Raw genomic sequence first — 15,316 nt, 5'->3', positions numbered from 1 at the left:
TCTGGTCGCTGTTTTTCACCCAACCTGCAGTGAAACCGGCCTTCACCACAGTGAAGCTCCAAACACGGCGTCTGCATCCCGCTGAAGGTCACTGTGTGCTCGGCTCCAAGTGTTAATGCTCACTCCTTGAGAGAATACAAGCTGTGGGAAGGGTGTTAAAAAATCAGAGCAGATAAAGGAGGAGAGGTCGTCGTAGGCAACAGACGGCTCCCTGCAGCCATGGCAACGGCGGGCTGGTACAATAGATTGCTCAGGCACAGAAAGAGGAGAGGAGATCAGGGATGAATGAGAGTGGAGGTGGAGAACGACAAAGAAAAACGAGTCTGGCTGTTCATTTGTGGCGCGTACTTCTCAGTTCTGCTTCTTTCCTCGTTTGTTCAAAAGGTCTTCGACTCAATTAGCTTTAACACAATGAAAGAGAATCTGACGCTACAGCTCTGATTTAAAACAACCCAACGTCCTCCTGTAGTTAGACATCCTCTCAGCTCCGCCGGCGGCTCAGCACCTCCTCTGCAGAATGAAATCTCCACTTCCAGAAGATTTTCTGGAGTTAACACTTCAATAATCCAACTATGGTTGGATCCAGGTCTAGACCGCAGTGCTCCGACCCAGCAAAGGGAACGCCGTTGGCATGCCGTAGCTGGACTCAAAACCCCTGAGTCTGTGAACCGCCTGATATCCCTGGATGCCCCCTTGATGCCCCCCTCTCAGCCCAAGTCTATCATGAGTCCTGGCTTCTCTGCGGGGCATCGTCGCCATGACAGACGCAGCCTGAATGGAGTGGGTCCTAGGTGGAGCAAGGTTATTATGGTTCAGGTCCATGTTGGACAGAAGATGACCCAAGGAGTCCCAGCGCTGAGACGAAGGCAGGCGAATGAGGGAGGAGTACCCTCGATTAGGAAACACAGTCACCGTGGGAGGCTTGCTGGTCTCGGATGTGAAGACCGGAGCCGTATTGTGGTTTTCCCTCGAAGGTGGCGGTGCGGCCTGGAGCGGGACGGGCTTCAAGTACGTCCCGCCTCGTGGGTCGGCCAAGACCTCACTGTAGGGGGGAGGAGGATCCTCCATCAAGACGGCCTCTTCATAACAAGGTGGCTTCCCGGATGCATCCATGTCTGAAAGAAAGAAGACGGGAAGTTTAAGATGTATCGGAAAGCAAATAATCGGATCAAAGGAATTTCGGATATTTCACCATGAGGATATTTTAGTCAGATATTTATTACAAATCACCAGATATGTGCAGCCCAGACGATTATGTTCATGAAGGTTAACCTGGATAAACATCCTTACATCTAGCTTCAGCAGCCAAGGGTCAGACCGCCAGGGCCCCCGCCTTCAGCCACCACCCAACTCGTACTGCACCTGGCTCCTATGGCCCTTCGCACTGGTGGTGAGACCACAGGAAGGGACATTCCACCCTTTCAGGCTGAGCCTGACCAAAACCCATGACCACAGGTCCAGCCACCAGGTGCTCGCTTCCGAATGCCTGCCCCCATAGGAAGCCCTAATAATCTATAAACTCTAAACCAATGGTGACTCATTATTGGGGTCTTTTGGACTGCACTTCATATAGTTCCTCACCTAGGGACTGGTTTGCCTTGGGTGACCAAACCATAGGCATGAAGTCCCCAACAACAAACCCCTCCACAACGCTGAGGTGACAGCCCAGACAGGAGCCAGATGAGGTGGCTCTGGCATCTGGTTAGGATGCCTACCAGGGAGGAAGCCCCTTGGCAAACCCTGGGCTCGCAGGAGTAACTGTCTCAAAACACCTTAAGGATTGCTTCTCCAATGAGCTGGGGGAAGGGAAAAGTCTGGGCTACCAGACCTCTGTTGCGTGCAAGAGAATGGATGGATGAAGGATCAGATCACCAGGGTCCCCGCCATCCGCCACCACCCAAATCATACCGCACCCAAACCCTATGACCCTTCCCATAAGTGGTGAGACCACAGGAAGGGACATGCCACCCTTTCAGGGTGAGCCTGACTGGACCCTATGATCATAAGCCCGGCCACCAGTTGCTCGCCTCAGTGCCCCATTTCCAGGCTTCCCCCCGTAGAGAGCACTGATAATCGAGGGAAACTCCAATCCAATGATAACTCATCATTTGGGTCTTTTGAATCGCACTTTGTCTAGTTCCTCCCCCAGGAACCAGTTTGCCTTGGGTGACCCAACCAGTAGCATCAAGCCCCAAACAACAAACCCCTCCACAAGAGGTGGCAGCCTGGACAGGAACCTCTGGTTATGTGGCTCTGGCATCTGGTTCGGATGCCCACCAGGGAGGAAGCCAACCACAGCTTCCCTGCTGCCTTCTGCCAACCTTACCCTCGTATTCCTCAATACCGCTTCTATTGCTCAGAACTTGAGGACATAAAGCCACAGAAGTCATGAAGATTGAAACTCTGATATCTTCCATCACCTGACTCTCTCCCTCAGGTAACGTCTTCCTTTGACAATACTTTCATACTGGCCTATTCATCGGAAAATGCAACTGAGACTGACAACAACCCAACATCTGTAATGTCATCCGAAACACGAAAAGGCGAAATTTCGTGTTGATGTTAAATGTTGCTGTTGCGAACAATGCACTGTTAACGTTAAAGTTAGCATTTAGATCATTTTCACATCCTCTTGTTCTTTAGTAGTAGGGGTGGGAAAATCAAATCAAAAAATCGAATATCGGGATTTTTTTTGCTTCACAATTTTAAAATCGATTCTTTTGGTAAAAAATCTATTTTGTTTTTTTTTAAAGAAATAATAATACATTATAAAATTTTTCATTTTGTTTTTATTGATCTTTTCATTTTGTCGTCTTGGGCATTTTAGCAGCAGAATGATGGTATGGCTACTGTGTTGTTTTTTTCTAATTGAAATCAAGAAAAATGACGAGCAAAAACAAAAATTTTTGTAGATTAAAAACAAACAAAAAAAAAAAGTACAACAATCAGCAAATCAAGGAATTGTGAGAATCGCAATTTAAAATGAACTGGCACCCGAAAAATCTGAATTGAATCAAATCCGGACAAAAGCATATCGTCACAGCCCTATTTAGTATATAATTCATAATTACGTCAACTAATAAAATAGTCGACTAATTTAATAAATGATGCGAGACGGAACATCACTAATCAATACCTACTAGAGTCTACATAGTACAATACATACAAGTCTGAAAAAGGCTGAAAATTGTCTGTCTTAAGTTTGTCTGGTGTCATGGTGTCTGTCTCATCAGGAGTAAAACCGTAACATCATCTTGTTATCTCAAGATAACCATTAAAAGAATAATAGTTGAGCACAGACGCTCTATGCTTCTGTACATTTCTGAGTACAGTTTATGTCAATGTTTTTAGAAGTGTGCAAATGTGGACTTTGTGTTTACATGGATCCATTCATGCATTAACATCTGGAAAAAGAATTCCGAAGGCATGCGGTTTCTATTTGCGGAAACCCTGGCTATGTTGTACCTGAGAAAACTGCACAGTGAGCAGAAATGTCGTATAAACCAGTTTGATCCGAAACGGTTTAACTTCTCTGATGATCTGAATGTTTTCAGCATTACTCAGATTGTCGTGAGTCATTCCCACTTTCCTTTGTGGTGCCATCAAATATTCCCACAATGTGATAAAATGCCACGAATCTACATTTAAATGTATTTTATAGATGTGGTAATTAGTAATGAAACACTGCGTGTGTCAGTGACGACGATGATTCATTGAGCGTCTGAGATGTTCATTCACTGCTCTCCGCTGAGTAATACCAAGCGTCTTTGTGTACAAGTGGCAGAAGCTGTGATTTGGCATGTTTGTCTGACATTATCAGGATAATTGTTTTCACTGTAGTTTGGGCAATCAGGAGGATCAGCAGAGTTCTTCTGGACAAACAAGATTTAGACTAATTTAGACAAACGTGTTTAGCATCTTTAGCAGACCAGATTCCTGTCCTTACAGGTCTCCCTATAGTCCATCAGACATGTTAGTCCAGAACTCTGCTGATCCAGTCCTCGCTAAGACCAGAAAAATGGATCGTCTAACTCCAGTCCTGGGATCTTTACACCGGCTTCTTGTTTGTGAAGCAGAAAATGGTTTCGAACCAAAATATGGATCTTCCAACCAGATCCATCAGGTCATCAGGACCAGGTCTACTTTCTGTTCCCAGAGTCAGAACCAAACCTGGAGAGGCAGGGTTCAGTTTTTCTCCTCTCAAATGTGGAAGAAACTTCCAGAGAAACTCTAATAAACCATTTTATTTCCCAAGTCACTGTTAATTCCCAACGCTGTCATTTTTATAAGGTTTTTTTCATGTTTTAATTTAATCTTTCATTTTCTTTTAATTGTTTTTTAATGTCCTGCACCTCCCTGCAATGCTTTAATGTTTTCATTTAAAATCAAAACAATTTATTTGCCATGTTTGTGCAAACAAACAAGAAATGTGACTCTGGTGGCGAATTGCTCTCAGTTGAACTTACATTAAATACTCAAAGAATGAGCAAAAACATGAGAGAAGAGGTAGATAAATAAACATAAATACACAGTAGAAATAAAGGAAAGCAGCAGTGAACATTGGTTATTCTCTGTTTACATGGAGTCTATAAAGCATTTGACGGCAACTCCAGGTCACATGGATGTGTGTGCATCAGCGTCCATTTTGTTGAAAACCGTGATGGCCTTGGAAGAAACTGTTCCTGTGTCTGGTATTTCAGTCCTGGGCTCGCGAGATTCTCATCATGATGAGGTGGAACGGGAGATTCTCATCATGTAGTGGAACGGGAGATTCTCATGGTGATGAGGTGGAACGGGAGATTCTCATGGTGATGAGGTGGAACGGGAGATTCTCATGGTGATGAGGTGGAACGGAAGATTCTCATGGTGATGAGGTGGAACGGGAGATTCTCATGGTGATGAGGTGGAACGGAAGATTCTCATGGTGATGAGGTGGAACGGGAGATTCTCATGGTGATGTGGTGGAACGGGAGATTCTCATGGTGATGTGGTGGAACGGGAGATTCTCATGGTGATGAGGTGGAACGGGAGATTCTCATGGTGATGAGGTGGAACGGGAGATTCTCATGGTGATGAGGTGGAACGGGAGATTCTCATGGTGATGAGGTGGAACGGAAGATTCTCATGGTGATGAGGTGGAACGGGAGATTCTCATGGTGATGAGGTGGAACGGAAGATTCTCATGGTGATGAGGTGGAACGGGAGATTCTCATGGTGATGAGGTGGAACGGGAGATTCTCATCATGAGGTGGAACGGGAGATTCTCATCATGAGGTGGAACGGGAGATTCTCATGGTGATGAGGTGGAACGGGAGATTCTCATCATGAGGTGGAACGGGAGATTCTTATCATGATGAGGTGGAACGGGAGATTCTCATCATGAGGTGGAACGGGAGATTCTCATGGTGATGAGGTGGAACGGGAGATTCTTATCATGATGAGGTGGAACAGGAGATTCTCATGGTGATGAGGTGGAACGGGAGATTCTCATCATGATGAGGTGGAACAGGAGATTCTCATGGTGATGAGGTGGAACGGGAGATTCTCATGGTGATGAGGTGGAACAGGAGATTCTCGTGGTGATGAGGTGGAACAGGAGATTCTCATGGTGATGAGGTGGAACAGGAGATTCTCATGGTGATGAGATGGAACGGGAGATTCTCATGGTGATGAGGTGGAACGGGAGGTTCTCATGGTGATGAGGTGGAACGGGAGATTCTCATGGTGATGAGGTGGAACGGGAGATTCTCATGGTGATGAGGTGGAACGGGAGATTCTCATCATGATGAGGTGGAACAGGAGATTCTCATGGTGATGAGGTGGAACGGGAGATTCTCATCATGATGAGGTGGAACGGGAGATTCTCATGGTGATGAGGTGGAACGGGAGATTCTCATCATGATGAGGTGGAACGGGAGATTCTCATCATGATGAGGTGGAACGGGAGATTCTCATCATGATGAGGTGGAACGGGAGATTCTCATCATGAGGTGGAACGGGAGATTCTCATGGTGATGAGGTGGAACGGGAGATTCTCATCATGATGAGGTGGAACGGGAGATTCTCATGGTGATGAGGTGGAACGGGAGATTCTCATCATGTAGTGGAACGGGAAATTCTCATCATGATGAGGTGGAACGGGAGATTCTCATCATGTAGTGGTGGAACGGGAGATTCTCATCATGATGAGGTGGAACGGGAGATTCTCATGGTGATGAGGTGGAACGGGAGATTCTCATGGTGATGAGGTGGAACGGGAGATTCTCACGGTGATGAGGTGGAACGGGAGATTCTCATAGTGATGTAGTGGAACGGGAGATTCTCATCATGATGAGGTGGAACGGGAGATTCTCATCATGAGGTGGAACGGGAGATTCTCATGGTGATGAGGTGGAACGGGAGATTCTCATCATGATGTAGTGGAATGGGAGATTCTCATCATCATGTAGTGGAACGGGAGATTCTCATGGTGATGAGGTGGAACGGGAGATTCTCATCATGATGAGGTGGAACGGGAGATTCTCATCATGATGAGGTGGAACGGGAGATTCTCATCATGATGAGGTGGAACGGGAGATTCTCACAGTGATGAGGTGGAACGGGAGATTCTCATCATGATGTAGTGGAACGGGAGATTCTCACAGTGATGAGGTGGAACGGGAGATTCTCATCATGATGTAGTGGAACGGGAGATTCTCATCATGATGAGGTGGAACGGGAGATTCTCATCATGATGTGGTGGAACGGGAGATTCTCATCATGATGAGGTGGAACGGGAGATTCTCATCATGATGTGGTGGAACGGGAGATTCTCATCATGATGTGCTGGAATGGGAGATTCTCATCGTGATGAGGTGGAACGGGAGATTCTCATCGTGATGAGGTGGAACGGGAGATTCTCATGGTGATGTGGTGGAACGGGAGATTCTCATGGTGATGAGGTGGAACGGGAGATTCTCATCATGATAAGGTGGAACAGGAGATTCTCATGGTGATGAGGTGGAACGGGAGATTCTCATGGTGATGAGGTGGAACGGGAGATTCTCATGGTGATGAGGTGGAACGGGAGATTCTCATGGTGATGTGGTGGAACGGGAGATTCTCATGGTGATGAGGTGGAACGGGAGATTCTCATCATGATAAGGTGGAACGGGAGATTCTCATCATGATGAGGTGGAACGGGAGATTCTCATCGTGATGAGGTGGAACGGGAGATTCTCATGGTGATGTAGTGGAACGGGAGATTCTCATGGTGATGTAGTGGAACGGGAGATTCTCATGGTGATGAGGTGGAACGGGAGATTCTCATGGTGATGTAGTGGAACGGGAGATTCTCACAGTGATGAGGTGGAACGGGAGATTCTCATCATGATGAGGTGGAACGGGAGATTCTCACAGTGATGAGGTGGAACGGGAGATTCTCATCATGATGAGGTGGAACGGGAGATTCTCATCATGATGTGGTGGAACGGGAGATTCTCATGGTGATGAGGTGGAACGGGAGATTCTCATGGTGATGAGGTGGAACGGGAGATTCTCATCATGATAAGGTGGAACGGGAGATTCTCATGGTGATGAGGTGGAACGGGAGATTCTCATCATGATAAGGTGGAACGGGAGATTCTCATGGTGATGAGGCGGAACGGGAGATTCTCATCATGATGAGGTGGAACGGGAGATTCTCATCATGATGAGGTGGAACGGGAGATTCTCATGGTGATGAGGTGGAACGGGAGATTCTCATGGTGATGAGGTGGAACGCGAGATTCTCATGGTGATGAGGTGGAACGGGAGATTCTCATCATGATGAGGTGGAACGGGAGATTCTCATCATGATGAGGTGGAACGGGAGATTCTCATCATGATAAGGTGGAACGGGAGATTCTCATGGTGATGAGGTGGAACGGGAGATTCTCATGGTGATGAGGTGGAACGGGAGATTCTCATGGTGATGAGGTGGAACGGGAGATTCTCATCATGATAAGGTGGAACGGGAGATTCTCATGGTGATGTGCAGTGTGGAGCTTCATGTCAACTTGAAACAAAATCTCTGAGGAATATTTTCAACTCTAATAGTCAAAGCTGTTGTTGAGGGAAAAGGTACTACTCCAACCCAGTCCTAGAAGGTGGACTCGAAAGTAAAAAGTGTAAATAACTCAACGTTTATGTTTTTATAATGTTGGAATCTCCAGAATAAAAGGTCTGTGCAGGCTTTAGGCGCCGTCAGACTTCAAGCTTCGGCTCTAACGCGACTTAAGAGCAGGAAGGTTGTTTCTTTCACTGCAACAGATGCAGTTTCTTGTCACTGTGGTGAAAACAAAGGGCTAATCTGTTGTGGTATTTTAGCAGCGTGTGTGTGTTTGTGTGTGTGTGCGTGCGTGTGTGTGTGCGTGCGTGTGTGTGTGTTCACTAACACAAATTAGTCTGACATTTTCTCTCCGACACTGAAGCAAGAAGCATCGGAGACTGTTTGTTTTGGTTCAGATAAAGGGGAGAAAACACAGCGATGGGCAGAAAGTACGACTGTGGGCTCATCATTCAGCGTCTTGTCGTGGGAAGTAACGTTTGAGCGCTGAGATTTTTGGCAAGCTGAAGCCAGATTCTATTTCCAGCTGATGAATCTGCACAGAATCTGATCGATCTCTGTTGAAATGTTGCACAAGCTTACTTACAAAGACTTCTTCTTGGCAGCAATGTTGGTCTTTTTTTAAGCCATGTGAAAAAGTTTAATCCTGTTCCTCCAAACAGGCCAGCTAAAGAATGAAAAGTGGAACTGATAAATGCTCCCATGAAAAAGAAATGGGTAAAGATTATTCATTATTAAAGAAAAATGCCAATTTTCCCAAGATAAACCCAATAATTTTTTTTTGTTTTGTTTTATAATCATTTCAATAAAGTTTGGATGCTCTTATAATATAAAATAAAACAGAGTGCAGCGATTTCCAAATCTCATCAAGAGATATCATTCCCAGTAGAAGATAAACATATCTGATGAAGAAACTGAGACTTTTTACTGTTTTACAGAAAATATGAGATGATTTTAAATCTGTAAAGTTTGAAAAGGAGCAACAAAAGGCTGGAAATGTAACCAGGACATCTGAAATCAGAGGCCGGTGGAGCCGGATATTCTGCTCCCATCCAGACGTCTGTTTCAGGGAAGACTTTGCAGATTTCAGAATGACCACGCTAAACCACATCCTGCATCCGGCTTCAGAGGAGTCCAGCTGCTAAACATCAGACCAGAAAGGGACAACATTCCTCTCCTAAAGCTCCAGAAACTGCTCTCCTCACTTCCCAGATGTTCAGACAGATGTTAAAGAAGACGTTAAAGAAGAGGGGATGCTAACGATGCTAAACATCACACTTTTTTTATGTGTCCCGGATGTGACGTGGAGTCATGACCAGTTCATTTCCGGTAAAGATGGCGCCATGTGGAACAAACAGTGAATTTCAGAGTTTTAGAAAACGAAATAAAAGGAGAAAAGCTTTGAAACGTCGATGCAACGAGTAGAAAACCATGAAATGTCTGGAAATACGTGGTATACGTGTGGAATAAGCTGCCCCTGTACATTAGACAGGCTGAATCGCTTCTTGTTTTTAAGTCTTGTCTGAAGACTCATTTTTTCTCTTTGGCGTTTGACTAATTTAAAGGGTTGTTTTACTATTAACAATGTGCTGATGCCCCATTATGATGTAAATATGTATGTTTTATTGTTTCTTCTGTACAGCACTTTGGTCAACTTTGTTGTTTTTAACGGTGCTTTATAAATAAACTGGATTGAACTGGATTGGTAAAATCTCATCGGCCGAGAACTGAGGATACGTTTAACTCGGTTCAATAGAAACGCGTCGAAACTTGGGAATATTTCGGACTTTTCCTCAGTTTTAGGAATTTGACACCGAACGGTACCTCGTGCACATGACCACGACCCTGCATGAAAAACCTGTCAACCTGACGTAAATCTGAAAAAAAGCTGAATTAATGGCACCAAAATCAGCCCACACACATCATTCCTCGGGCATCAGCGTTGGAAACTAACAGCTGTTTTCTGAACTGTTGCCATGGAGCTGATGTATTTCTGGATGCCTGTATGTTTGTGTGCATGTGTACCTGGCCACCTTCCATCCCTCCCCCATCGTCGGCTGATGGATACCTACAGAATCTCATTGTTTCTCCGCTCTGAAAACCTCTCAAGCAGCTGCTGGGAAGGCTTTAAATAAACCACATGGAGACGGATGCTGGCGACGAGGCTGCAGATGCGAGGAAGATGCAGTAAAACAACAATACAGACGAAGCTGCTGCGTAAAACACACGATCGTACGTCAAACCCACAGTTTGGCAAAGTGGTTTCTGAAGTAGAACTGAAAATGCTTTTCAGAATGTCTTTTACCCCGTAAAACCTGACGTCCCGTCGGTACGGAGACAACAGAAATGGCCTGAAAGCTTCATCAGATGGAGGTTCGGAGGTTCAGAGCTGCGTTTTTCATCCTGAACGTCTTCCAGCAGTTTTTCTTTCTGCTGTTACTGAACATCTTCATCACTTTGCTTCCTCTCCAGCAGCCTTTTGTCTGGTTATCCGTGTCTGGCAGGCGCTGAAGCAGCAGCATTTAAACACTTCCTTCCCTTCATCCCCTCCTCTGTCGTCAGCTTTCTGCCCATTGCATCGTTTTCCTCTGAAGCTGAAGCGTTCATGCACGACACAAACTTCACGGAGATTTGAGACGCAGATTTAAAAAAGGCAGAAAGTTCTGCTTTTAGCTTCTTTTAACTTTGTGTCTTTGTGCTTCTTGCTCTTTCCTCACGTCCAGTTTCTTTACATTCGAGACGTTTTGGGAAAAGAGTTTGTTTTCATGACACAATTCTGATTTCCTGAAAGTTTTCTCATAATCACGTCTGCAGGGAAGGTGAAGCTGTTCACCCCAAAACTCATGAATAGATTAGGATGAAGATGTCGTTTCACCAGGAGGGTTTGAGATGGAAAGAGACAAAGTCTGGAGTTTTACTGGAATGGCGACGCACCCGCCTTCAGTTTTAGGTGTTTGAGCAGCGGTGAATGGACGTGTTTTTATTACAACAACGTTTTATTACAACCCGTAGAAGGTCAGATCATCTCTTCATCTCTGCTGTGAATTATCGCAACAAGAGAGGAAATTCCATTTCAGTCGTTTTCTCTGAGCGAAGGTTCAGAACCGTGACGTGGAAACCTGATCCGACTCAGACTCATGATTTAGTTCCTGCTGATAAACTCTGATCTCAGCTGACCGTTGGACTTCTTGTAGCGCAGGATCAATATTTAGCTTCCTTTGGCTGCTCCTGATTGGACCTTAACCATCGGTTTAAGCTCTCTGATTGGTGGAAAGTCTGACAGGAAGTGGTTTCACAGTGATGATGATGATGATGTTTTCTCTGATGAAGATGTGATAAATAATGGTGGATTTACTATCTAGAGTTTCTGAATAAACACTACATGTTGTGTCTGGATTGTAAACCTCCTGGACGGATAAAAACGCTGGAAAACCTCCGTAGACCAGCTGGAGGGTCACATGACCATCACAGTTCCTCGCTGCTGGTCCAGTAACACCAGCGATGGCGCTCAGGAGATCTACCAGAGTCTTAAGGGTTAATCCGCCCTGGTTCTGATGGAGGTTTTCCTTCCTGGTTCTGGTTCTGCTGGAGGTTTTCCTTCCTGGTTCTGGTTCTGATGGAGGTTTTCCTTCCTGGTTCTGGTTCTGATGGAGGTTTTCCTTCCTGGTTCTGATGGAGGTTTTCCTTCCTGGTTCTGATGGAGGTTTTCCTTCCTGGTTCTGGTTCTGCTGGAGGTTTTCCTTCCTGGTTCTGGTTCTGATGGAGGTTTTCCTTCCTGGTTCTGATGGAGGTTTTCCTTCCTGGTTCTGCTAGAGGTTTTCCTTCCTGGTTCTGGTTCTGATAGAGGTTTTCCTTCCTGGTTCTGGTTCTGATGGAGGTTTTCCTTCCTGGTTCTGGTTCTGATGGAGGTTTTCCTTCCTGGTTCTGATGGAGGTTTTCCTTCCTGGTTCTGGTTCTGCTGGAGGTTTTCCTTCCTGGTTCTGGTTCTGATGGAGGTTTTCCTTCCTGGTTCTGATGGAGGTTTTCCTTCCTGGTTCTGATGGAGGTTTTCCTTCCTGGTTCTGGTTCTGCTGGAGGTTTTCCTTCCTGGTTCTGGTTCTGATGGAGGTTTTCCTTCCTGGTTCTGCTGGAGGTTTTCCTTCCTGGTTCTGGTTCTGATGGAGGTTTTCCTTCCTGGTTCTGATGGAGGTTTTCCTTCCTGGTTCTGGTTCTGATGGAGGTTTTCCTTCCTGGTTCTGCTAGAGGTTTTCCTTCCTGGTTCTGGTTCTGCTGGAGGTTTTCCTTCCTGGTTCTGGTTCTGATGGAGGTTTTCCTTCCTGGTTCTGCTGGAGGTTTTCCTTCCTGGTTCTGGTTCTGCTGGAGGTTTTCCTTCCTGGTTCTGGTTCTGCTGGAGGTTTTCCTTCCTGGTTCTGGTTCTGATGGAGGTTTTCCTTCCTGGTTCTGGTTCTGCTGGAGGTTTTCCTTCCTGGTTCTGGTTCTGATAGAGGTTTTCCTTCCTGGTTCTGGTTCTGCTGGAGGTTTTCCTTCCTGGTTCTGATGGAGGTTTTTCTGTCCACCGTCTCCTGAATCAGTTCAACAGGAAGAATTGAATCCAAACTATTTAATGCGATCTGTCGGTTTCATCATTTGGGTCGTTGTTTGTGTTTTGGTTTATATGAACAGTTATAAACTGGACTGAACTGGATCGTGTGATGGATTAGAGTCAGACTGGGCTGGTTCTTTAGATGAACCTCAGGATACAGAAAGGGGCTGCGATAAACTGGGTCTATTGGGTTTATCTTTTCCATGAACCAAGCTAAACTAGGTTAGCTAAGCTCGATTAGCTAAACTAGGTTAGCTAAGATCGATTAGCTAAACTAGGTTAGCTAAGATGGATTAGCTAAACAAGGTTAGCTAACCTACTTTAGCTAAGCTAGATTAGCTAAAGTAGGTTAGCTACTTTAGCTAACCTACTCGGTTAGCTGAACTAGGTTAGCGAAGCTCAGTTAGCTAGCTCGGTTTCTGCTATGTGAATTGGGATGTTTGTTTCAAACGTCATCATACATCTCCACCTTCAAACCTCCATGTGTTCTTTACATTGCCATTGCTAAGTCAGTTTTTCCACTAGAGGGCAGCGCTGAGTTCAGAGTTCACTTCCACATGTCTACTGGTTCCAATGGTTCCACATTTAGTTAGTGGCAATGCGCCGTCCAATGACACAAGAAGAATAAAACCATGATGTTATGATGTTCTGCATCTTATTCAGCTGTTTTTAACTTGAGGGTTTCTGCGTCGTCTTCTTCCTGTTCCTCTTCTTCTTCCCTTATTTGTTCCTTTCGCTGGTTGTGCATCTGCAATACATATCGACACTGCCATCGTGATTTCTGGTGGTATTACCACATTTTCTGCATCATGTGACTAATAGCTAAGCCCCTTAACTATCCAACCGTCTGCGTATCTTCTGTGTCCAACATAAATGGCCCTTTAGGCTGGATGGATGGACGGATGGATGGATGGATGGATTGATACAGAAAATAAAGTAAAATTGAGGCACAACAACGAGTTACGAGTTTCCCTGCAGGAAGTGCGACCTTCATGTCACGGTCATCATAAAAACGTCATCGCTGCTCGTAAAAATAAAGAAAGTGTAAAACCTCTGCCTCGACTCTCTGATTGCCTCTTTCTTTTTCCACCATGCTGTCGCTCGAGCCGTCACGCTCGGCCTCCACAGCCGTCACCCCCCGCCTCGGCGGCAGCTGTCACCATGACACCCCGCGCAGGGGGGGGGCTGAAGCGCTGGAAAGAAAAAAATCTGAGTGCTTAATTTAATCCTCCTCCTCTGCCTCTTTCTGCAAACTGCTCTTATTTTGGTTTTGCTTTGGATTTGAACTCGCCTCATTTCCAATCTCAGGAATGAAATGATGGATCATTAATAACTTCCCGTGAGGTCTGCTGGTAATTTTACAACCAGCTGATCCGTGTTCATCCTGAAGACGCCTGAACATCCGACGCAGTGGTGAAACGAGAAGAAAGCAGCTGTTTGGAGCACAGCTGGAGATGTAACCGCTTGAGGACGAGCATTGTGTCAGACTGATGGCTGAAACCAGCTTTACTGTGTTTTCTTTTACGTTGCACTGGTACAGATTTATTCCAGGAAATAGCCTTATCCTCCCAAAATGACTCAGAATCTGCTCTGATCCACTTCGTTCCCTTCAATCTGACATCGATATCTGAGGTTTAGTATCGGCTGATACCATGCAGATCTGAAACGGGTCATCCTTCAGCTCATCTGAAGTTCAGGCTGTTGTTACGAACTACTTTCATGCCCAAAATCAAGGTTTTTTTTGCTTTTTTTAAATATGCATGAGTAATAACTTTGTAAAAGAGAATTCAATAAATACATTAGTCCAATAACAAGGTCAGGTGGATCCACAGTACGCTAAGGTTTAACATGTTAACATGTCGTGTTCTGGATTCCCTGTGTGGCCTGATGTCGTTTTCACATGGAGGGAAAGGAAACTGGAAAGATAAGCAGGTATTTACGCTACCTGGCATGGTGACCCATGTGGCTTGTGGCATGGGGTGAGGTACCGGCAGAGCGACCGGAGGTGACAGCGTCTGAGGAGGGCAGAACTGCAGCGTCTCTCTGGGCAGCTGTGGCGGTGGCAGCTGTGGCGGCGGCGGGTATCCGGCGGCGTGGCAGCTGAGCGGTTCCGTCTCCACCGTCCGCAGACATTGCTCTCTGAGCCGCTCCTCGCGGCGGCGCTTTAGCCTGCGCTGCAGGAAGCTGCAGAAACAGCAGAGCATGACGATGAAGGCCCACACCAACCAGAAGCCGGCGAAACAGGCCAGGAAGGTGTAGGTGCCCTGTGACATCACCATGGCGGTGACGGGATGGGCGGCGAGCGGGATGTCTCAAGTCGCCTCACACTTTCTGGCACATTCTTTGTGTTCAGTGATTAAAAATAGTGCTGCTGTGGGAGGGCTTACATCATCATCTTCACCTAAAAACTGATGAATTTGTTGGTTAAAACCACCAAATCTGTCAGGAAAGGAGTTTCTGGACTTTGGTCCACTCAGTCGGTCATGACAGTAAAAACAGCAACTTTAAAAAGCTGACGCTAAAAGAGATTAAAAGGGATAAAAACTGTGTTTGGTTCTGTGTCCAAGTTGTCCAACAGGCTGTAGAGTTTCTGCAAACATCCATTTAAAGTCGGCAAAAGGTGCCGAAAACGTATGCAGAACAAACTA

The 15,316-nt window shown here is 45.8% G+C and overlaps 1 protein-coding gene across 1 annotated transcript; it reads right to left on the bottom strand.

The window, feature by feature from the left end:
* Positions 1 to 588: 588 nt before the first annotated feature.
* Positions 589 to 14,947, bottom strand: prr7 (proline rich 7 (synaptic); the record flags this gene model as incomplete). The annotated part of the gene is made up of 2 exons (XM_079247946.1): positions 589 to 1,115; positions 14,614 to 14,947. 2 exons carry the CDS (start codon positions 14,945 to 14,947, stop codon positions 589 to 591), a joined length of 861 nt encoding a protein of 286 aa, XP_079104072.1.
* Between the last annotated feature and the right edge of the window lie 369 nt (positions 14,948 to 15,316).

This window comes from Telmatherina bonti (assembly GCF_933228915.1).
Source record: "Telmatherina bonti genome assembly, chromosome: 10".
NCBI lineage: Eukaryota > Metazoa > Chordata > Actinopteri > Atheriniformes > Telmatherinidae > Telmatherina > Telmatherina bonti.
The sequence above is the reverse complement of the archived record's forward strand: the minus strand, read 5'-3'. Positions and strand labels throughout refer to the sequence as shown.